This window comes from Astyanax mexicanus, chromosome 2 (genome assembly GCF_023375975.1).
Source record: "Astyanax mexicanus isolate ESR-SI-001 chromosome 2, AstMex3_surface, whole genome shotgun sequence".
In the NCBI taxonomy this organism is placed as follows: Eukaryota; Metazoa; Chordata; class Actinopteri; order Characiformes; family Acestrorhamphidae; genus Astyanax; species Astyanax mexicanus.
The window spans coordinates 19,554,213-19,580,022 of record NC_064409.1 but is presented as its reverse complement, the minus strand read 5'-3'; the positions used below and the strand labels follow the sequence as shown (position 1 = coordinate 19,580,022).

General features: G+C 35.9%; 1 protein-coding gene across 1 annotated transcript; it reads right to left on the bottom strand.

Annotated features, from left to right (window-relative positions):
- Positions 1-585: 585 nt before the first annotated feature.
- LOC103023853 (solute carrier organic anion transporter family member 1C1) lies at positions 586-25,810 on the bottom strand. Its single transcript, XM_022671354.2, has 15 exons — positions 25,703-25,810; positions 24,355-24,525; positions 21,332-21,473; positions 13,736-13,868; positions 13,102-13,208; positions 12,056-12,205; positions 11,844-11,942; positions 9,965-10,186; positions 9,384-9,548; positions 8,233-8,428; positions 6,711-6,876; positions 3,540-3,724; positions 2,827-2,891; positions 2,617-2,734; positions 586-1,133 (listed from the first exon to the last, which is right to left on the bottom strand). The coding sequence occupies exons 2-15, from the start codon at positions 24,463-24,465 to the stop codon at positions 917-919; spliced, it is 2,076 nt and encodes a 691-aa protein (XP_022527075.2). The 5' UTR covers positions 24,466-24,525; positions 25,703-25,810; the 3' UTR covers positions 586-916.

The following is a 25,810-nucleotide window of genomic DNA, read 5'->3' as shown; positions in this document are numbered from 1 at the left end:
TTACAAGACAATGCAACACCACATGCTGCACAAATTAGAAATGCATGGCTATGCAAAAAAAGGTATGGGTACTGGACTGGTCTGCCTGCAGTCCTGTCCTGTCCCCAATAATGAATGTGTGGAGAATTTTGAGATAGATAATGTGAAAATAATGCCCCCTTACTGTTATACACCCTAATATAATATATAATATATGACTTGTGCAGTGGCTAAACATATTTTAAGTGTTGTGAGAAGGAATAGCCAAATTACAAAGTGGTACAGAGTGAAATATGAAGGTGTAAAAGAGAGTCAGTTATAAGATGTAATCCATATTTCAGCACAGAAATCAGAATCTAACTTCTAAAACTGTGTGTACATTGCTAAATAATAATAAAAAAAAAACACTAATATGTCACCAGGCTCTTTGAAAAGATTGAATTACACAAAGATGTTAGGGCCAAACCAAAAAAATAATTTTAATCCTTTAAATTCCTAAAATAAAAAAATAATGCATTAAAGTTTCCAGATTCATTGTGCTAAATTGAGTTAAAACACAATACATAAAACACTCCTGCACATGATAAAAAAAAACTTGATCTAGTATCACAGTTGTAACAAAGACATTTTTTATTTTTTTAAGACAAACAATAGGAAGACAAACATAACTAACAGTATCTAATAATTCTAAGTCATTCAAAAGTCATGAAGAGTCCTTTGTGTGATAAAATCCAAGTTACAGTCTTGGTTCAGAGTTCGAATAACCTGCAGGCAGAAGCCGTTCCTTGTCCTCTATGTTGGGATGGCTGAGAACCTCCATGCTGTTTCTGGCCTTGGTTCAAGCACTGCTTGCTGTAAAAGTTGAAACAGGGAGACTCTATAGGAAGATGTTTGATAAGGGCATGTTTTAATGTTGACTAAGGGTCTTTGAGACCCATCACACTGTCTCTTTGATGGGCTTCGGTTCGTGCTGCTCTGTAACAGAGTTCTCTTTCAGTAACGCTTCAGCAGCGCCCCCTGCAGGCTTCTTCAGCTCTATTTCGTTAAGAGCCCACTGGCCCTTCTTCACCTTCTTCTTGATCTGGGTCAGAGTGATCCAGAACAGGACATAGCTGCAGATCCTCAGACTGCTGGTCAGACCCAGGAACAGATATCTGACCGAGGAAGAAGATCAGATCAGCATTAACTGGATATTCAGTTACTGCTGTAAATAATTCACTTTAATCCCCTGTTTGTATCTCATTATACAATGATACACCAAAAGTCATGGGAAAGCAGTATGTAAATCGATACAATTCTACCTCAGGGAATGGCTTAGGAATGCCCACAACTCGTGCCCACAAGTTTTGAGGTGCTATCCTGTGAGTCTTATAACACGTATTGTGGGTGGGACATTTCATGTCTAAAGTTCAAAATGTGGATATTTAGCATTCCTCCATTGGTGTCAGGGGGTATATATTTAATTGAAGCCCTTATTACCACCCACAGTGGACAGTGCAGTGGGTAGTAATGATCGTGACAGGTGGCATCTGGCTAAAATTGCCCAAACCATCAGACAAGCCAATTGCTAGACTGTTACTATGTGGTTGCTATGGTATTTCGGGTGATTGCTACTGTGTTGATAAATTGTAATAAGCTGGTTGTTATGGTATCACAGGTGGTTGCTATATTGTTTGTACATGAAAGCTACAATGTAGCAAGGTAATTACTGTGGTAGTTCAGGTGGTTGCTATGGTGTTGCTAAGTGATTGCTAGGGTGTTGGAAGGTAGTTGTTAGACAGGTTTTATGGTGTCTCAGACGGTTGCCATATGGATGCTGTTTTTATCTCATTTGATTGATTGGGTGTTTCTAGTGTTTTTGTTTCATTGTGACAAAAAGGTTGTACATAATTTTACACCTCAATTATTGCTATGGGGATAAAAATCGAAGAGGCAAATTAAACAATCTCAAGTTGAACATCGTAGATTTTTTGTTTCTACATTGTAAATGAATACTGAAGTCATCCACACTATGAAGGAACACAGAAGGAATCTTGTAGTAACTTAAACCTCTGTGAAGCATTAAGGTGGGCTTCCTTTCCTGGGGCGGTCCTGATGAGTGCCAGTTTCATCATATTGTTTTTGATGGTCTTTGCAACTGCACTTAAGGATACTTTCAAAAGTTCTTGATTTTTTTGATTGACTGACCTTTATGTATATAAGTATTATAAGTATTTTTTTTTTAACTTAGTTAACTAGTTCTTGCCATAACATAGATTAGAACATTACTCAAAAAGGGCAATTCACTGTATACCGACTTTTTACCTCTTCATAGCTTTACAACTGATGCTCTCAAACACATTAAGAGTCAAGACATTTAAGTAATTAACTCTTCAGCACAGCTATTAACTGAAAGCCATTCCAGGTGACACTACCTCATAAATCTGACTGAGAAGGTGCTACTTTAAAGAATCTAAAATATAAAACATATTCTGGTTTGTTTAACACTTTTTTGTTTATTAAATAATTTCATGAGTTTTTCTTCATAGTTAGTTTGACTTTAGTATTGTATAATGCAGACTGGTAAATCTGAAAAAAAAATTGTTGCAGATTGCACAACCATAGTAATAATAATATAGATCGGTCAGTGTTCCTCACCTAAAAGTCCCTGTGTCGTACATCCTGCATGCCCCTCTGCCCCCACACTTCCTGCTCCCCCACTTCAGGCAGGTGGAGTCAATCAGCGCTCCAAAGTAGATGGGTGCTGGGATCCCCCCTACAGTATCACACAGTCAGATATGAGTTAGAGGAGAGCACTGTTACAGTACTTAGTGTTTTGTATGTGAGAAAATGAATGAATGTTTTTACCCAGAACTCTGAGAACCAGCATGAACATTCCTGCAGACAGAGACTTTAGTTCTGGCTCCACAGTCCTGCAGCACATATAGAGAGAGAGATCAGTTTTAATACGTTTGACAGTGTTGGATTTGGTGTTGATAATAGGTAGTAAAAAGTGGCTATGCTATTTTAGGTGGTTGCTATGGTGTAACTAGATGATAAATATGGTATTCCAAAAGTTTGGTATGGTGTTGCTTAGTGGTTTCAATGGTTTTCTAGGAGGTTGATAAGTGTTATGGTATTGGTTGAATTGTGTCCCGTGTGGTTGCTATGAATTGCTAAGTGGTTGCTAGGTGGTTGCTATTACATCTAAGTTGATATGCACTTTTGTTGTTTCTGTGATACTCCAGGTGGTTGGTATGATATTGCTAAGAGGTTGTCAGCTATTTACTGTGGTAACAACCCAAATAAATAGATGCTAAATGGGTGCTACTGTGTGACAAAGTGACTTCTATTGTATTTTAGGCCATTTTTAAGATGGTGCTCAGTGTTTGCTAGGGTATCATAGAGTGTATGTGCACAGGCCCTTTCTCTTCAAACTGGTGCATCACATAGCTTTCATATTTTATGGTAACAAGGGATAATTCAGACTAAAACCTCCTAAATGTCATTTTTTAAATAATTATTTTACCATAAAATAATTTGCCATTGCATATTGTCATTGCTATACGTAGTGCTAGTACCTGAGGCAGATGAGGAAAAGTGGCACAGAGCCCAGGCAGTAGATGAAGAAGCTGAGAGACTGCAGGGCCAGATAGACGTAGAACATGGTAGCACAGCTGCTTTCTCTGGGACACTGTCCCAACACTGCCGTCGAGTTTACCTCACCCTCACCCCAACTCTCCACACACTGGCAACCCTGAAAACTCTACAACCAGAAAACAAACACAACACATTTAATACCTCACACTCAACTCAAATTTAATACCTCACATTCAACTCAAATCATACATGAACAAAGTTAAATTCAAATAAGTTTAAGCAAAAAAAAAAACCTCAAATGATTTACAAAATATTAAATCATTTTCATGGTCACATAAATAGAAAGTTGCAATAAAGTGTAAATTAATATAAATCCTTCAAGATCAAATAAATAAAAACATTATTCAAGTTGAAAATAATTTACATAATTTACATTCAAATAAACTTTATTCATTCAAGCTGAAATAAATGAAAAAAGATTATGTAACTTTAGATAAATCAATTAAATTTCTATAAATTAAGATCACTTCCAATCATGTGACTATAACAAACTATGTGAAAATAAGATTAAAAGATCATATGGGTTCAGGGGTGGGTTTCCCGAAAGCTTCGTAACGCTAAGAACTTCGTTAACTCGTACTTAAGATTGATCGTTAATTAAAGAGTGTTTCCCAAACCTGTGCGTAACTAAAGTACTACGTAAACTCGATCGCAGATTAACGAGTGCTCTCACCCAGTCGTTATTTCTAACGAGCTTCTTTAGGGGATCTCGACTTGCAGTTCAGCACCATAAACACCAGGGACCGCCAATTTTGAGCAAGAAAAATGATAATTTCCGTGTTTGAAGCAATTGTATTACATTACTATTAATCATAATCAATTATATTACTATATAATTATTAATATTATTATATTATATTATATTATATTACTATTAATTATAATCAATTATATTACTATATAATTATTATTATTATATTATATTATATTATATTATATTATATTATATTATATTATATTATATTATATTATATTATATTATTTTATTTTATTTCCCGTGTCTGCGGGTGCTCCGGTTTCCTCCCACAGTCCAAAGAAATTAGTTCAGGCTAATTAGATGTCGGATAAAAATTGCCCCTTAGGTGTGAGTGAATGTGTCTGTGTGTCTGTCTGTGTCTGTCTGCCCTGTGATGGATTGGCATCCTGTCCAGGGTGTATACTGCCTTCAGCCCGATGCCAGCTGGTATAGACTCCAGCCACCAAGCATCGACCCCCCCACCCCCCCCACCCCCCCACCCCCCCCACCCCCCCACCCCCCCCACCCCCCCGCCCCTTAGCGGATAAAGCGGTTGACGAGTGAGTAAATGAGTGAATAAGTTATATTATATTATATTATATTATATTATATTATATTATATTATATTATATTATATTATAATGCCAACTGTGACTTGTAGTCTAACTGGGCAATCAAACCCACGAGTAAATTATTTAAATCCAGATTAGCGATGATAGAAGTCTTGACATTAATGCTGCAAGAAATGCAATCAGTCAATTCCTGCAGATGATGCTCACGGTCTAAGCAAAGCTGCAAAGTCACCAAGTTCATCTGGGCAAACTCTGGGGTGTGTCAGCTCGCAAATATCAGTCAAAAGTTGGACACGTCTCATTCCATGTTTTTTTTTTTTTTACATTGTCGATTAATATTAAAACCATGAAAACTAATTGACGCAAATGGAATTAGTAGACAAAAAGGTGCATGGCTTTGACAATCCCCTGACATAAACCCAACTGAGATGGTGATTTAGGATGAGCTGGAGCTTCACAGTATAAAGTACAAAACATATTTCTGTTGGTTTAAAATGTAATATATATATATATATATATATATATATATATATATATATATATATATATATATATATATATATATATACACACACACACACAGGAACATATGTATTATTATATTATTTTTATAATAATAAAAATTAGAATAATAATAAATTAATATTACTATCAATATTACTGTTAATAATATTAGTATAATATCTATTAATATAATATATATTAACAATAATAGTTTTAAAAATGAAAAAATAAGTTTAATGTTTTAAAATAGATTAGATTTTCGAGTATTTATTTAGTCATATGTATCTTTAGGAGTATAATGTTGTTAATTACAACACATTTCTACGTTTTTATGGTGTAATAGTGAATAAATACTGCATATTGCAGTGTTGAATCGATGTTTGTGGATCGATTGAGCGCGCTGTTTCGGGGGAGGAGTCAACAAAGATGTTCTTTAACCTCGTTCGTTAATTTTCACGTTGCGAAGCTCTTTGGGAAACACTCGGAGAACTGGCTCGTTCTTTACACACGTCATTCGTTAGTTTGTTCGTTATTCGCTAAGATTGATCGTTTTCGGGAAACCCACCCCAGATTAATTAAGATTAGATAAATTCAGATAATCTACATTTAAACTTAAGTTTATTTAAGTTCAAATAAATTAAGATTAAATAAATTCAAATAAACTTGAATCATCCAGGCTAAAATAAATGGATGCAAATTATGTAAGTTTAGACAAATCAATTCAGATGTATATAAATGAATATTCATCAAGTTTAAATAAACTCAAATAGCTAAAATTCAGATAAACTGAGATTATATAGGTTCAGATAAACTAAAATAATTACTGTTCAAATAATAGAGGTTCATATAAATTAGATTAGATACATTCAGATAAGCTTCAATTAAATAAGTTAAAATAAATCACAGGTATTTACATGCATGTACACTTGAATCATTCAACTTCAAATTAATTTAATTATCAATGTAACAAACTTGAAGGCTCAGATAAACTTAAATACATCAAGTTCAAGTTAACTAAGATAAAATAAATTGAGGTAAAATAAATTGAGATGTAATTTCAGATAAATTCAAAACGTTCAAGTTCAAATAAACTCAAATCAGGCAAGGTCAAAAACATGTAATATGAATTAAAGTCAATTCATTTAAGTCTAAATAATAATTTAATTATGAATCATTTGAGTTGAATTGAATAGGTTAAAGATTTAGAGTGGTCTGTGGATCTGTATTGTAATTTGTTTTGTGTTATGTGTGTATAGTGTGTTTATATAGGGGACTCTCACCATGTTCCTGCCTGAGCCGTGGGCGGAGCTGCAGCCGGCATAGCAGGCCGAGATGTAGGTCACTCCATTGCTTCCACACACAGGATCCCACTGGTTCGGGGGACAGCCGCAGTCTGAGTTACAGGAGGACAGCAGGCTCACACTCGTATCTCCTGTGGGGACAGGTCTGAAAAACATACAGCTGAGTGTTTAGTTCAAATCTTTCAAACAGAATTTTGTATGGTTGCTACAACATTTTTCTTAGTGTTTCCAATAGGAACAAAAGTATTGGGAAGTCTACTTATTGTTTCTTCTGCAAACAAGTGCCATATTTTTTGCACTATAAGGAACACTTAAAATCCTTTAATTTTCCCAAAAATCGACAGTGCACCTTATAATCCAGTGCCCTTATATATGAATTTTTCCAGTCAGGTATTAAGGAGCAGTAAAGCCACTCCGCTGAAGTGCAGCATTATACAGAAGATTCAGTGCAGCTTCTTCAGTACTAAGGCTGAAGAAGTATTAGCATTAGCCGCTAACCACAGAGCCACAGAGAGTCATTCCGCGTGAGCATCCCTGAGAATTTCTTTTTAATACAGACATTTTTTTGTCCCAGTTTTAATTTTTTACTCAGTATTTGGGAGTTTCCAATGAAGCAAAGTAAATTACTTGTGTCAAAAATGTACTTGAGTAAAAGTAAAATTACCTATTTTAAAAACTACTTAAAAAATTACAAATTACTCAATTAAATTACAAATTAAAATCTACTCAATTACAGTAACTTGAGTAAATGTATTTAATTACTTTCCACCTCTGGTTTAAACAAGCTATGTAAGACCAAGCGCTGGCTGATAGCGCCCAGGCTTACCAGAACACCCTAGGGTTCCTGAGTCTAGAGCTGTCGGGAGGCATTTACTAGCGCTAAGTGCTGCTAACCGTGGCTAGCACTGCTGCTAATCGCAGCTAAGCTTACTGTAAATAAACGGAAGTGCTTTTCTCACCCAAATAAACAATTTTGTGTAGATTAACATCCAGCACTCGTTTGACTTTGAAACAAAAAGCTTTTTTTTTAAGAATTACAGTTTTGTTTACTTCCCCCAGTGGCAAGACCTGCTGAATTAGAAGGAAACATGGCGAAACCCTTGTTCCTTACTATTGTCGCTTAAAATGGGCATTATAATCCGGTGTGCCTTATGTACGAAAATAGACCAGAAAATGTATGTTTGGTAGCACATTGGTAGTGCGCCTAATAATACGGTGTGCCTTATAGTAAATTAGCATCATTTCATCATCATTTCACAGCCTAATACTGGGCTCTATATCATTCTAGTCTGATGAATAAAAACAACTGAACTATACATGAATTGAACTATTTAAATACTGAGCATTATTACATAAATCCTAAATAATTCAAATAAAATCCTCAATAATTTAAACGATCCTAAATAATAGCTAAATAGAATCACTACACAGCTTTAGTAAACATTGAATGCTTGATCCCTGTCAATAAAGAAAGTTAATGTAAAAGTAAAAAAAAAAGTACCCTCTGTAAGGCACAGTGACGCCAGCCACGCCTCTGTTGGGGCAGCTGAGGGCGAAGTAAGGCACAGTGAAGAGGAACCCAGTAATACACGTCACAAAACTCAGCTTGGAAGCTCCCAGCAGATCCAGCTTAAACTTCTTCATTATCACTCCACTCAGGAATATACCCAGACACGTCGCTGGAATAGAGGTTATACCTGCAGAGACCACACACACACACACATTCAAATACATACACAGTGTATTATATGACACGTCGACTATCACATGTACTATTAAGGGGAATATTTAAGGGCAGACCCATTCCTCATCTGGCCAGAGAACTGAAAAGCCATTATACATCCATATATATATATATATATATATATATATATATATATATATATATTAAGGTGAATAGCCACACCAGCAGTGGAAACAGTCAGAAAATTCTTCTTATAAACTTTAATGTAATCTGTAGTGAAAAGTGAGCAACTAGTCCGAAGCAGGTGTCAAAAACTGGGTTGTGAGCAGCTGATCTGTGGTAGGTGACGGGAAAGCCAAACTAAGACTTCTAAACACAAGACTATGACTTTTAATAATAGCTAATAAAATGAAAATAAAAAAAATCAATGTTAGATTAATGATATTAAATAAAAAATAAAATAATCAATGTTAGATTAATGATATTAAATTAAGAATAAAATAATAAATGTTAGCTTGATGATATTAAAATCTAAATAAAATAATCAATATCAGATTTTTTATCTTCAAAAAATTCTAACATTTACAGTAATTTTAGTCATTTTAAAGCACAGCTTTAAAACAGTGTCCTCTGTATTAGATAACAGAAGTGAGAAAAGTGCCTAGAATTGCACTTTTATGAAGTTGTCAGTGTTTTATATGAATAATGAAACACAAATTCACTCTACACAGGAAATTTGGCAGTGTTAAATCAACACTTTTAGTGTTAAATTAACACTGAGATTGTAAAGTTTAACACTAATAAGTGCTGATTTAACACTAACGTTGTTGATTTAACACTGCCAAATTTCCTGTGTAAATAACTTGACATACCAAGAAATACGGCATAATATCCAAAGTCAATAATTTCCAAACTGGATTTTTTTTTCTGAAATGAGTCATGACAGAAAAAAAAAAACGCGTCTTTACCTACGAAGAAATTGGCTTTGGAGGCGCTCTGTCCAAACTGCTGCTCGAAATATTTGGGAGTGTAAGTTATGATGATGACGAAACCATTGAACATCACAACATTAAACATCAAGTAGAGAATGTAGATCTTATTGGAGAGCAGGCGCTTCAGCGACGGCAAAAAATCTAAAACCAAGGAAGAGAAGGAAGAGAAGTTATGGCAAACTTTAATAAAATTGTATTGTCTTTACATTTCATTACTAAAAAATAATAATTCCTACTCTGGGTGAATATGCTGTGCTACATCATAAAAATCTTTGGGCAAGACTCCAAACACTATGTTGACCCTCCTCTGTAATAGAATCAACTCTGTAAGTTGCTCTGGATAAGAGCGTCAGATAAATGCTGTAAAATAATAATAAAAAATGTATATTTTCTATTTAAGGGGCATAATAAAATGACTTTACTAATGTTTACTTTTACTTAATTAAGCATCTCAAATTGCAAATCAGTCTCTGCAGACAAAGTTTGAAGGTCAGTCTTATAACTGATCATATTTTAACTGAGTAATGACTGCAGTCTGCAGTGAAAGGCGTATTTACCCTTGGCGATCTCGGCGAGGCCGGGCGTGTTGTGCTCGGTGGAGGTGTGCGAGGGCTGGTCTGTGCTGGTGTCTGGTCCAGAAGGCTGAGGGATTTCGGGCAAAGATCTGGGCATGAACCAGAGCGGCACAGCGGACAGCAGAGTCAGACCCCCGGCCACTAAATAACCCAACCACCAAGCCCCCACCCAGCGGGAGTCCTGAGGAGTGATCGTCACGCTGTCTGAAATGGAGAAACAAACACACATACATTTATTTCTAAACAGTGAACTTCAACTTACTTAAACCTTTCATAAAATACACTGTATGGACAAAAGTATTGAGGCACCAGCTCATTCATTGTTTCTACTAAAATCAACGGTATCAAAAAGAGTTTATTCTGCTTTTGTTAGAGCAACTGTGTAGAACAGACATTTCATTAGATGTTGGAACATTATTGTGAGGATTTGATTGCATTAAAGACAAGATCATCGATGAGGTTGTTGAATATTGAATATTGGATGGAGGCCCATCATTCTATCTTTCTAAAGAACACAGTTCCACTCCTCCACAGCTCAAAACTATGGAAATCAGTCCTTTTTCTGTGTGTCTAAAATCTGCACACATATTGGCTAACAGCGAAAAAACAAGCTAATCCCCTTTTTATTTAATATCCAATCAATGAACACTTTTAATTTTGAACAGTCCTATGTTAAGTTAAATGTGCTCTTTTTTACCAGCTCACTAGATTTATACTCTTTGTTTATTGTGACCTCGCGTACCACTATTAGTTTATCCAGACATCTAGAAAGAAAGCACAAGTAAGTAAGTGCAAACTAGTGAGATAACTAAAGTTAGCAGCGGGCAAGCTAACTGTAGCAATGAGCTAACTAAACACTAATGCTATCAGGTAGAGAACTAAAGTTAGCAATGAGCTAACTAAAATTCTAATGTTACCGGGCAGAGAACTAAAGCTAGCAACGAGCTAGCTAATCTTATTGACGAGCTAGCTAAAACACTAATGTTACCTGGGATAGTACTAAAGCTAGCGCCGAGCTAGCTAACCTTAGCAATGAGGTAAATTACACACTAATGTTACCGGTAAGTGAACTGAAGCTAGCAGAGAGCTAGCTAACTTTACTGACTAGCTAGCTAACCTTAGTCACAAGCTAGCTAAAATACTAATGCTACCGGTAGAGAACTACTGTTAGTGATGAGTTAGCTGACCTTAGAAAAGAGCGAGCTAACCTTAGGAACAAGCAAAATTATACACTAATATTACCAGAAAGAGAACTAATGCTAGCAACGAGCTAGCTAATCTTAGTGATGAGCTAGCTAAAATACTAATGTTACCTGGGATAGTACTAAAGCTAGCAATGAGCTAGCTAACCTTAGCAACAAGCTAAACTACACACAAAAAACATCATTTTTATTTTTTTATTTGAATCTGATTTTGGTCTTTGTCTCGGTCCCAGTTTGTTCCGGTCTTGGTTTTGACTCGGACTTGATTACTAAAAGTCTTGGTTTTGACTCACACTCGGCTCTAACGGTCTTGATTACAACACCAGAAATGGTATTAGATATGGTACCAACAAGTTCATCTGCAGGTTTATCTGCTCCACAGTGTCCTATTCTATTGGCAATACTTCTTCTTAACAGGGACTAGACAAGCTGTGTGAGCAATGGTTACAACTTAAAGTAGTCAAATGTCTGCATTCAGAAGAAACATATAATATGAACTATAATCCACATTTACTGTAAATCAATTAATCGATCAATCAATCAACTTTTATTTACACTCTGAATACAGTGTGAATGATTATTATTCAGAAAAGTGTATTAATATTGGTAATAGTACTTATATAACAAGACCATACATTTATTCAAATGCATGCTCTCACCCATGTCCACGAAGCCAATGTCCACAAAGATGTTGGCACAGAGTGACCCCAGCGAGTAGCCGAACAGCGGACCAATCACAGAGATGGTGTGGAGACATCCTGACAAATGTTAAAATAAGACAAAACAAGAATGTATAAGTAATAATATTTTTTAAGGTCAGTATCTCAGTAAGAAACACAGACCTCAGCTATGGGAGCTCATTGGTTGTTACCGATGTAGAAGGCGGAGTTCTCTGGTCTGGCATAGTCGTCAATAAATGACATCCCGAGAGGACCCACAGTGGCCTCGCCGATACCACGAATAATATTTCCCAACAGCACGATAATCCACATCGGAGAACCCTCCTCTCCTTTATTACACCCTGAAACCATCACACACGTTATACACACATTATACACATCTTATGCACAGCACACACATTATAAACACACTATACACAATTTATGCACAAGTTATACTCATCACACACATTATACACACATTATACTCACCTTGTGCACAGCTATAAACATCACACACATTATACACACATTATACTCATCTTATAAACATCACACACATTATACACACATTATACTCATCTTATAAACATCACACACATTATACACACATTATACTCATCTTATAAACATCACACACATTATACACACATTATACTCATCTTATAAACATCACACACATTATACACACATTATACTCATCTTATAAACATCACACACATTATACACACATTATACTCATCTTATAAACATCACACACATTATACACACATTATACTCATTTTATGCACTGCTTATACACACCACACACATCATACACAAATTATCCACACATTATACACATCTTATACTCAGCTTATATACATTACACACATAATACACATGTAATAAACATTTTATGCACATCACACACATACACACACATTATACACATCTTGTGCTCAGCTTATTTATATCACACACATTATAAACTGTCTTTTCTGTGCAGTGGGTACCACTTAAAGTAGCTGAATGCACCCATTGGAAGGGCACATTAAGAGATGTCCACTGAAAGACGATGTAGCCCACAACTAGCCTTAAACACTTTTTTCATTTAAAAAGTTTCCTTAAATTTCTGCATTATGTTTTGTTGCTTGTTATCTCCTACTGACCATTTTCGGCAAAGTCACTAATACATATTAATGAATCATTCTGACATATTTAGCCCACCTATGCACAAGCATTACCTACTATAGTTATGAGTAATAAATGGCTATACCTGCAGTGTGCTGCTGAGCCAAGTTGTTGCCGGTAGATGAACACGGGGAGGTCACTGTGAGATTATCAGCACCATTAACATGAGTAGCAACTGTCTCATAATCATATCTGTCACAGAGAGAGAAAGAAAAAGAGAGAGAGAGAGAGAGAGAGAGAGAAAGAGAGAGAGAGAGAAAGAAAGAGATACACAAATCAGTTTACCCAGGATTAAGACATTAATTGATTAATTCATCATGCACTCATTATTGGCACCATTAAAACTCTATTCGCCTATTATGTTATGAACTTTATTAAAAGTGGAAATATGGGGAAATGAGCTCTGATTTATACTCTCGATGGATTATTTTCACAATCCATAACAACACATCTCATAGTGCTAATAGCTACTTACTTATATCTTAAACCATTAGCTGATTGTAATTTACTGTACAAAAAAACCCCAAAAAACTAAAATTAAGTTAAATAGTATAAAGAAAAATTGTATAGTTTGCCATTTGAAACATCTTTGAAACATCCATGTCAGAAAAGTGATTTTTTAATGAAATTACCCATAATGAAATACTGATCAATGGTATTTCCTCATCACTAGATTGTGAACAGCCTTCATTTATATTAAAAGGAGTAGAGTTACTCACCGGCCCATTAGGAAGTGAGGTAAGGACATTATCAGAGTGCCCGCACCCATCAGCAGCACTCCAGTTCCAATAATCCTGGGACGGTGGAACTTCGCCCCAAAGTAACTTACCACTGTGATCACCAGCAGGTTACCTGCACACCAAACCACAGTTTAGAACACTTAAAACATAGTGAAAAGCATTTAAATGTATGAATTGTAGCATTAATAGTTTCAAGTTTAATAATCTAATATGCAAAATGCTGATTCAAATACATGTGTCCATATGCATGTGCATTTGCACATCTGTATCAGCAAGGGCTGCAGCTTAAAGTATTGTAGCTGAATGCATTTATTAATGCAGATGATGCGTCCACAAACAGTTAGAAAGAAAGAGGGCCCTATTTAAGTGATCCATCAGCCATGCATCATACAGCTTGCTTTAGGGCATGTCAGCTTTTGTCTTTGCTATCGTAACGACGGGAAAAGTACACCTTACGTGGTTCAAAACATACAAAAGGCATATACTTATTCTCTTAATTAATCATGGGTGCATTGCTATTTTAACAGTGGAGCACTTCTGCACTTCTCAGCAGAGGATACTGACCTGCTCTTTCATGTGTGCAAGGTGCACAAGCAGGTCATTTAAAGGAACAGCATTGCTATTTTATTTTATTTTATTTTATATTCTGTAAATCGTTGATGTAAAAGTTGGGTTTGTGCACTGCTGCATGTCCTTGTAGGTAACGCTTTCTTTTACAGTACCCTAAGTTCTAGGTATTAACCAGGTAATAGTGAGGTACAAACTCTGAAGTACTAAGTAATTATTTTGGGTAACGAGATGGTAAGTACCAGGAAAGTCTTGCCTAATTACACTGAAATATCTAGGTATTAACCAGGTAATAGTGAGGTACAAACTCGGAAGTACTAAGTAATTATTTTGGGTAACGAGATGGTAAGTACCAGGAAAGTCTTGCCTAATTACACTGAAATGTCTAGGTATTAACCAGGTAATAGTGAGGTACAAACTCGGAAGTACTAAGTAATTATTTTGGGTAACAAGATGGTAAGCACCAGGACAGTCTTGCCTAATTACACTGAAATGGAACTAGGTAATAAACAGGTACATGGGTGGTACAAACTCTAAAGTACTAGGTAATTATGTTGGTTAACAAGATGGTAAGAACAAGGACAGTTCAATTTAATTACACTGAAATGTCTCACATGTTCTAGGTAATAACCAGGTAAGTGTGAGGTACTAACCCCAGTAACATGATGATAAGTAACAATACAGTTTCCTTACACTGAAATATCTCGCAGGTTCTAGGTAATAACCAGGTAAGTGTGAGGTACTAACCCCAGTAACATGATGATAAGTACCAATACTGTTCATTTTAATCAGTCTCTATTTATTTGATTTAAAAATAAAAGGTCAATACCTGATAACAGAGAAGAAATAGCTTATTTCTCTTTACTGAGTTCTTACCATTTAGTTCAACAAATAACCCTCTGTAGAACATCCTTCTGTAAGTACCATATAAAACACTGTGTAACTAACAGAACTTTCTGCTTAATAAAGGAGTAAATGGACTGTAAAAGAAAGCAGAGCTTATTTTTCTGGTTTTACTCAGTTCTTACCGTGTAGTTCAACAAATAACCCTCTGTAGAACATCCTACTGTAAGTACCATATAAAACACTGTGTAACTAACAGAACTTTCTGCTTAATAAATGAGTAAAAGGACTGTAAAAGAAAGCAGAGCTTATTTCTCTGGTTTTACTCAGTTCTTACCGTGTAGTTCAACAAATAACCCTCTGTAGAACATCCTACTGTAAGTACCATGTAAAACACTGTGTAACTAACAGAACTTTCTGCTTAATAAAGGAGTAAAAGGACTGTAAAAGAAAGCAGAGCTTATTTCTCTGGTTTTACTCAGTTCTTACCGTGTAGTTCAACAAATAACCCTCTGTAGAACATCCTACTGTAAGTACCATGTAAAACACTGTGTAACTAACAGAACTTTCTGCTTAATAAAGGAGTAAAAGGACTGTAAAAGAAAGCAGAGCTTATTTCTCTGGTTTTACTCAGTTCTTACCGTGTAGTTCAACAAATTACCCTCTGTAGAACATCCTACTGTAAGTACCATGTAAAACACTGTGTAACTAACAGAACTTTCTGCTTAATAAAGGAGTAAAAGGACTGTAAAAGAAAGCAGAGCTTATTTTTCTGGTTTTACTCAGTTCTTACCATGTAGTTCAACAAATAACCCTCTGTAGAACATCCTACTGTAAGTACCATATAAAACACTGTGTAACTAACAGAACTTTCTGCTTAATAAAGGAGTAAAAGGACTGTAAAAGAAAGCAGAGCTTATTTCTCTGGTTTTACTCAGTTCTTACCGTGTAGTTCAACAAATAACCCTCTGTAGAACATCCTACTGTAAGTACCATGTAAAAACACTAACTGTTACACTCCCCAGGCGTGGGTTAGGCTATAACAGTTTGCGACCCCGGGTGAGCAGGGCATAGATCAGCTGAATACAGGATACAGAGAAGAGAAAGTGAGACGGTGTTTCCAGTGAGTTCTCAGCTTAATCTCTTTATTTAACAACAAACACAAACTAAACCACTTTTACTTTGGTCTCTTTTCTCTTTCTTTTGCAGTTTCACATACACATGGCATCTCATCTGCATTTTACATACATTCACAGAGAATCCTTTTTTTTTTTTTTTTTTTTACTTTTTTTCAGTTAACAAAACTCTGTATATCACAGTACATATTACCTTTACTTTTTAATCAGCAAACCCTCTTAATACTGTTTCTACACACAAAAAAAAAAATATATATATATATGAATATAAAAATACTACTCTATATTAATACATTTACATATGCATACATAAACCAATACTCAAACTTCTTTCATATTAACACACTACATTACCGAAAACACCTTTAACTTTTACTGAGCACACTAACTACATCTTAGTGCTTTTAAATCTCATTTTAAGCAGAGTTTCTAATATTTGTATCTGCATAGAGTGTATAGAATTGACCAAAGTATAAAACTTGAACAAAGTGTATAAAAACATGATTACTTAGAGAAACCTTAAACTGTAGCTTATCTAGCTGTAATAACTCATTATTGTGGTTGGCAGAGGCTCTATATTTACTTTAACAAGGCCAAACTGGCTCTTAAAAAGAGAATAAAATTGACTTGACTTTTAATAAACATGTATTTAACTAACAGCGACTGCTAATGCTAGCGTAAATGTATAGAGAAACAATAGGAATGAAGGCGCGAAATTAGCCCGAGCTACTTTGAGAAACAGCGACACACGGGCACAATTACCGAGCGAAAATAGCTAAAACTAGAGCGCGAACACACGAGAGATAATTACAGGCTTAAACACGGTTATAGAGCGAAGTTAGCGACCGAAAGAGCGAGAGGAATAACAGCGGGGAGCCGTTAAGGCGCGCGGTTAGCGGGGGCAGTGGTTAATGCTAGTGGCAGAGGCAAGAGCGCCGGCCAGGCGCGCGGCTAGCGGGCCGCGGGAGTGAATGCTCCCCGATGCTGAGCGTCCACCAACACACAAGACCATAGCGGCTCATATTACACAGCAAAACCTTTTAACGAACATATACACTCAAATATCCCTGTTATAGTGCTTTGGAAACATTTATACTTGCACAGTTCCACATATTTCCCCACCTGGATACAGAGAAGTCACGGTGTTCCCAGTGTGAGTTCTCAGCTGAATCTGAGACCCATCTCCTGTTGCTCACCTAAGCCACAGCCTAGCGCCCGCCCCCTGGCACTGCTCCCCCTACAGGACTGGATGTTTCACGTTTCACATACAAAAACCCATTCAGAAACCCAAAAGAATATATATTACATGGTACTTACAGAAAGTTGTGTCACATTTAAGTAGTTATTATATATATATATATATATATATATATATATATATATATATATATATATATATATATATATATATATATATATATATTAAAATATATATAATAACTACTTAAATGTGACACAACTTTCTGTAAGTACCATATAAAACACTGTGTAACTAACAGAACTTTCTGCTTAATAAAGGAGTAAAAGGACTGTAAAAGAGAGCAGAGCTTATTTCTCTGGTTTTACTCAGTTCTTACCATGTAGTTCAACAAATAAGCACTTCAAAAAGAACAACATACAACTTCAAAACAAAACAGAACTGTTTACTGTTTATTATTTATCTCTTTTTTGACACAACCAAGCATGCATTACTGAACTTATATACACTGCTCAAAAAAATAAAGGGAACACTCAAATAACACAATATAACTCCAAGTAAATCAAACTTCTGTGAAATTAAACTGTCCACTTAGGAAGCAACACTGATTGACAATCAATTTCACCTGCTGTTGTGCAAATGGAATAGACAACAGGTGGAAATTATTGGCAATTAGCAAGACACACTCAATAAAGGAGTGGTTCTGCAGGTGGGGACCACAGACCACTTCTCAGAACCTATGCTGTCTGGCTGATGTTTTGGTCAGTTTTGAATGTTGGTGGTTCTTTCACACTCGTGGTAGCATGAGAAGGACTCTACAACCCACACAAGTGGCTCAGGTAGTGCAGCTCATCCAGGATGGCACATCAATGCGAGCTGTGGCAAGAAGGTTTGCTGTGTCTGTCAGCGTAGTGTCCAGAGGCTGGAGGCGCTACCAGGAGACAGGCCAGTACACCAGGAGACTTGGAGGAGGCCGTAGGAGGGCAACAACCCAGCAGCAGGACCGCTACCTCCGCCTTTGTGCAAGAAGGAACAGGAGGAGCACTGCCAGAGCCCTGCAAAATGACCTCCAGCAGGCCACAAATGTGCATGTGTCTGCACAAACGGTTAGAAACCGACTCCATGAGGATGGTATGGCCCGACGTCCACAGATGGGGGTTGTGCTCACAGCCCAACACCGTGCAGGACGCTTGGCATTTGCCAGAGAACACCAGGATTGGCAAATTCGCCACTGGCGCCTTGTGCTCTTCACAGATGAAAGCAGGTTCACACTGAGCACATGACAGACGTGACAGAGTCTGGAGACGCCGTGGAGAGCGGTCTGCTGCCTGCAACATCCTTCAGCATGACCGGTTTGGCAGTGGGTCAGTAATGGTGTGGTGGCATTTTTTGGAGGGCCGCACAGCCCTCCATGTGCTCACCAGAGGTAGCCTGACTGCCATTAGGTACCGAGATGAGATCCTCAGACCCCTTGTGAGACCATATGCTGGTGCGGTTGGCCCTGGGTTCCTCCTAATGCAGGACAATGCTAGACCTCATGTGGCTGGAGTGTGTCAGCAGTTCCTGCAAGATGAAGGCATTGAAGCTATGGACTGGCCCGCCCGTTCCCCAGACCTGAATCCGATTGAGCACATCTGGGACATCATGTCTCGCTCCATCCACCAACGTCACGTTGCACCACAGACTGTCCAGGAGTTGGCGGATGCTTTAGTCCAGGTCTGGGAGGAGATCCCTCAGGAGACCATCCGCCACCTCATCAGGAGCATGCCCAGGCGTTGTAGGGAGGTCATACAGGCACGTGTAGGCCACACACAATACTGAGCCTCATTTTGACTTGTTTTAAGGACATTACATTAAAGTTGGATCAGCCTGTAGTGTGTTTTTTTCACTTTAATTTTGTGTGTGGCTCCAAATCCAGGCCTCCATTGGTTAATAAATTTTATTTCCATTGATGATTTTTGTGTGATTTTGTTGTCAGCACATTCAACTTTGTACAGAACAAAGTATTTAATGAGAATATTTCATTCATTCAGATCTAGGATGTGTTATTTGAGTGTTCCCTTTATTTTTTTGAGCAGTGTATATACAATGAAAGCTGAGGACAGCTTTTATTGGGGTAAGCAGCTTGCGGGCAGGAGCTTGCCTTCGCCCCCTTGACCCTTCCAAGCCACTTCAAATTTTCTATTTCTCTGATCTTACTATGTATAGGTACATGTTTGAGTAAAATGAATACTGTTATTTTATTCTATAAACTACTGACAACATTTCTCCCAAATACTAAATAAAAATATTGTAATTTAGAGCAGAAAATGAGAAATGGTCAAAATAATGAAAAAGATGCTTTTGTGCTTTCAGATCTCAAATAATGCAAACAAAAGCAGTTAATATTAATTTAGAAACAACTATAATAATGTTTTAAGATTTCAGAAATCAATATTTGGTAGTTTTAATAACCCTGATTTTTAAGCAGTTTTAATTTATATATATAAGTTAAATATATATATATATATATATATATATATATATATATATATATATATATATATATATATTTAACATGTAAGACCTTATTCTACAAATTATGTTTAAAAAGGGGGTAAATACACATATTCAACACTTTATTCTTATGGTATACTTTTTCACCCTTAAACCTTGTAACATGCTCTAATGTCTTTAAACATATGGCCAAGTATTCCATTCCTGTGCTGTCTTCCTAGTGAAGAATTCCACTCTATAAACCTTAAATTCATTTTTAGGGATTTCTCAGTCAAATAAATAGAGACTGATTAAAATGAACAGTATTGGTACTTATCATCATGTTACTGGGGTTAGTACCTCACACTTACCTGGTTATTACCTAGAACCTGCGAGATATTTCAGGGTAAGGAGACTGTATTGGTACTTATCATCATGTTACTGGGGTTAGTACCTCACACTTACCTGGTTATTACCTAGAACCTGCGAGATATTTCAGGGTAAGGAGACTGTATTGGTACTTATCATCATGTTACTGGGGTTAGTACCTCACACTTACCTGGTTATTAGCTAGAACCTGTGAGGTATATCAGGGTAAGGAGACTATATTGGTACTTATCATCATGTTACTGGGGTTAGTACCTCACACTTACCTGGTTATTACCTAGAACCTGTGAGATATTTCAGTGTAATTAAATTGAACTGTCTGGTTCTTACCATCTTGTTAACCAACATAATTACCTAGTACTTTAGAGTTTGTACCACCCATGTACCTGTTTATTACCTAGTTCCATTTCAGTGTAATTAGGCAAGACTTTTCTGGTACTTACCATCTTGTTACCCAAAATAATTACTTAGTACTTCCGAGTTTGTACCTCACTATTACCTGGTTAATACCTAGACATTTCAGTGTAATTAGGCAATACTTTCCTGGTACTTACCATCTTGTTACCAAAAATAATTACTTAGTACTTCCGAGTTTGTACCTCACTATTACCTGGTTAATACCTAGAACTTAGGGTACTGTAAAAGAAAGCGTTACCTCCTTGTATGTATGTAATGAACAAGGGTTGTATGCGCACACCTACTGTGCCAAGATAGCAATGAATGTCTATTGATTGACTGTTGTCTAGCTACAAATCCATCAGGTGCACCAGTGTTTTCTGTTGCCAAGATAGCAATACTTCAGAAATGTACCTGAACATACATCATTTCCAGACCACCATGCCCATCTGTGGAAATATATTTGCAAGCTCTGTTGCTATTTAAACGATGCAGGTGGAAGGCGTGAAAATAGGCTGTTGGTGGAGTGTAGGAATGAGGAGTGTTCTAGTGTCCCAGTTCTCTTTCACTCACCCATTTCAAAGCTGCCGTCGATGATGCCCACGATGGAGCTGGGGATTTCAAACCTCCTCTCGATCTGAGTGATGGTGCTCTTTGTGTAGCTTGCACTCATAGATTTTGAGAAAAAGCAGAAGGCAAGCACTCCAATGAAGATCTGCAGAAAATAAACAGCAGAAATGAACAAAATGCAGAGTATGGTCACTCTATGGTCACAATTTACTTTGAAGGGTAAAATTATGCAAACGTTTATTTTCCTGGTTGTGAGAGTGATCTAGAAAGCAAACGCTGTAAAATTGTAATTGCAGTCCATTTTGAAATGGAACAAACCTACTCCCCGGTCAAAAAAAAAATGATCTCACTCTATAATATTAGATTGGATCACCTTTAGCTTCGATTACTGCAAGAATTCACTGTGGCATAATTTCCACAAGCTTCTTTAATGTCACAATATTTACTTCCGTACAGAGTTGCATGCCATTTTCCCCAAGATCTTGTATTGATATTAAGAGATTTGAAGTCTTCTCCAGCACATCCAAAATTCTCCGTGTAGTTCAAAGCTTTACTCGGTGGTGGCCACATTCATGTGTAAAAATGATGATCTCATGCTCTCTAAACTCTGCACTCTTTCACAATCTGAACTCATTGAATCCTGGCATTGTCATCTGGGAATATGGTAGAAATAGGGAATAATAATAGGGAAGAAAAAATCCATTGGTGTAATATCCTGATCATTCAGTACATTCAGGTAGTCAGCTGACCTCATTCTTTGGGCACATACTGTTGCTGAACCTATCACTGCCCCTACAGACTTGTACAGTAGGTACTACTAGACATGATGGGTCCATCATTAGACTACATGATCTTCTTCTGTTGCTCCAGAGTCCAATCTTCATGCTCTCTTGCAAAATGAAGCCATTGCCGGTTAGCCTCTCTGATAAATGTTTTTCTTAAGGCTACAAAGCTGTTTAGCCCCATTCCTTTTAGTTCTCTTCACACTGTGTGCGTGTGGAAATGCTCTTACTTTCACTATTAAACATATCTTTGAGTTCAAACATTTAAATAATCGCCAATCACAATCATTCAGGACCTTTTCCCGACCACATTCCTTCCTCGAAGATGAAGATGTTTCCTCACTGTCCTTCTGGTCAGTTCTTAACCTGATTTTAGTAGTGTCAGGAATCTCCTTAGATTCTTAGGTTAAATAACTTGTTGCCAGCTTAAACATAATCAGCCATGCAGTAAATATGCAACGGGAGGCTGATACGTATTTGCTTAGGGGGTGACCTTTTTTTGGCCAGGCAGTATAACATTTACATGAATTAAGTTTGATTCTTTAAAAAGACATTCAGCCAATAAAAAACAAGATTTATTTACATACATAGTAGTTTATGAAGCCGAAGATAGCAGAAATGGTTGTATAAAAATTAACGGTGACTTTTTTGTTATAAAAAAAATGGTGTTCTAAATGGGCCTGGGATGCTTTGGACAGAATTTGGGCTCTTTAAAAACAAAAAAGTTGGGATTTATTAAGACTTTGGTGATGTTTTTTTATGCCAATGTTTTTTTTTTTTTTTCATTATGAATCCATCCATCATAAACAAAATATTGTATATTGCAGCAACAAGCCATATAGATCCTATTACCACCAACTGTGAGAGCACACTGTATATTTGTCCCCGCATAAGTCTATACACACTAATGTGTGTTTGTACTGTCTGACCAACTGTTTGTGGAAGGAATCGAATTGATCCAGAGTGAACCATGGTTGAACCATGACGAGGCAAACAGGGAAGCATGTGCCCTCTGATACAATAATACAACCAATAACAGGCCTGCATTGAGTAGATATGGCACAATATCACAATACTAACACTGTGTCTGAAAAATCAGTCTTATCTGTAAATATTCTAAACAATGTACATTTACCCACATCAATTCTTCTCTATCATAACTGCAGTTCTATCCAAATTAACATTAATGTTATAGACCTTAAAAGAAAATGAAAAGGAAACAAAGGGGAAAAATATTTTGTTTAATGGTAGTAGTGTGCTGGAACGACCATCCCTGTTAAACCTAATATATTCATTCTAAAAACTGGGGTGTCTGGTCGCTTTTTGCAGAAGTTCTTCTGGCCACGTCATGTGTCTTTACAGACTTACGGCACACGTACAGCCTCTGAAAGAGGATCTGGCTCAGTTTTACTGAATGTGAGCGGCTGGTGGAGCAATGGAGACTTCAGAAGAGGAAACTCAGAGCTCAGTAGCTCATTCACTCATAGTAAAAACAATTTACGGACATCAGCTTTAAGTAACATTCTAAATTATGAAAGTATTCTGATTGTAGAGTGTATTGCTCTACATCAATGCCACAGAAACATTTTATATATTAAAGTTGTTTTGAAACATTTAAAGACCTCATGGTGAAAGCCAGCCATGTTAAAGTACAAGTATTTTAACTTAGGTTATATACTAGCATTGTTTTTCGTGAAGTTGCTAAATAACCATCTTTAAAATAGCATACAATTCTGATACATTCCACCAATGGTTACTGACCAGCATTTTTGACAAATTTCTGCCAGATATTACACATCTAATCCTTGAGGTTCTCTATTTAAGCATTATATAAAAGGTTTCATGTTTGATAAGAAACATTACAGAAAATTTTAATTGTAATAGAAAATATATTTTAAAAAAAATTGTAAATCTGCACCTGTCAAAATATAATGTATAAAAATTGGCGCTTCCTAAACTTAATTTTAAAATCAACATTTTAGTGAATACAAATAAAACATGTAATTTCTTTCATTATAGTTGTCTAGTTTCTAATTTCTAATGTCTAATTTCAAACTAGGGGTTGATCTGAAATTATTAAGTTGAGTAGACAGAGAACAGGCGGCTTCAAAAACAGTTTTTTATTACCTACACTTGTAGCCTGTATAGAGCCAAGGCACATTAGGGTTTAAAAGCACGTTAAAATATGTGATGTTAATTTTATTTAAAATAATAAAAGTATTTAGGCATTTTTAGACTTCATACCTTCAGATTTGGTGAGCAGCATTTGGCAGCAGGTTGAGTTTTTGAGTTAGGTTTGGTGTTGTCAGGTAGATGAGGCTCACTGAAGCCCTCTGGCCTGCTCTCCACAGTCATGGTGCACAGGTCAAAGGTGAATGAATGACTAGGGTGAAGTTGAAAGAATCAGCTTGGCACCTGAAATAAGGAGGTTTAAAGTTAAACACATGGTAGGATAGCTTGTAATGTTACAGAAATAATGTTCCAGGAACCCTGGTGAAAAAAAATAAAAATAAAAAACTATACTTAATTGTACTTAAAACGTATTGAGAAATGCCTGTATGCTGTAAATATACTAACAGATTTATTTATTTACTTAAAATATATTAAAAGTACATCATTATATAAAATGTTTGTAAGTAAATTTTAATCATACTTTTTAAAAAGTACAATATAGTGTATTTAAAAAAAGACTACTATGAAGTACACTTTTAGTTTAATGTAATTTAATATACTTTTAAAATGCTTTTGTACATTTTTTGCAAAATGTGTACAAGTAAAATGAATCATGTAACTTTTTATCAAGTAAATTAAATTAATACATTTTTAAAATGTAAAGAAAATTTGTAACACTAGAAATTTTAGTACAGTATATTAAAATATGTTTTTATACCCAAAAAAAGTATACTAGAAGTGTGCTACTTACAAAAGACAGGAAGACAAGAAGCATATTTGTACTCTAAGGTAAATATATTTAACATCAATTCTTTTTAATTGTACTTTTCTAATATACTCAGTATATAAAAGTGATATAGTTGTAATACTCATTAAATGTATTATAATTTTACTGTAAGTATATTTAAAATATGGGTTACATACATGAAGTAATATGTTTAAATGTTACTTAAGTATATTTAAAATAGTTCAATTTTAGTACAGTTAAGTACACTTAGAAAAATAAAAAAGACTTTTATACGATTAAAGTATAATAATAAGTAGCATTCTTTAAATATACTATTAATAATGTGGCTACAAGTAAACTAACATTATGGAAGCGTTAAAAGTAACATTTCCCAAAACTAAAATTAAAACACTGACAAATGTGACGTTTTAGTGACATTACTAGAATGTTTAAAAAAAAAGTTCTAAAAACATCCAGAAAATGTAACAGATTGAATGTTCTAAGAACTTTAAAGTGTAACCTTCATAAAACATTTTTATAACCAAGTATTGTAAGCTGAGAAATTTGTTGCAACTATATTAGAAAATCCACAGTCCCTTCACAGTAAGTTTTAAAAAGTAAAATAACCCTTTAGTGTGTTGTAATGTGTCTGAAAGATTTTTAAACTTTACTAAAAGTAGTTGAACTTCTTACCTTCTCCCCGTTTCTCCTGGATGTCTTTATTCAGATCTCTTGCAGATGGTTTGAAAAGAGACAGCTGAGTGGTTCAGACCTTATAGAAACCCCTGTTCCCCCCAGTCA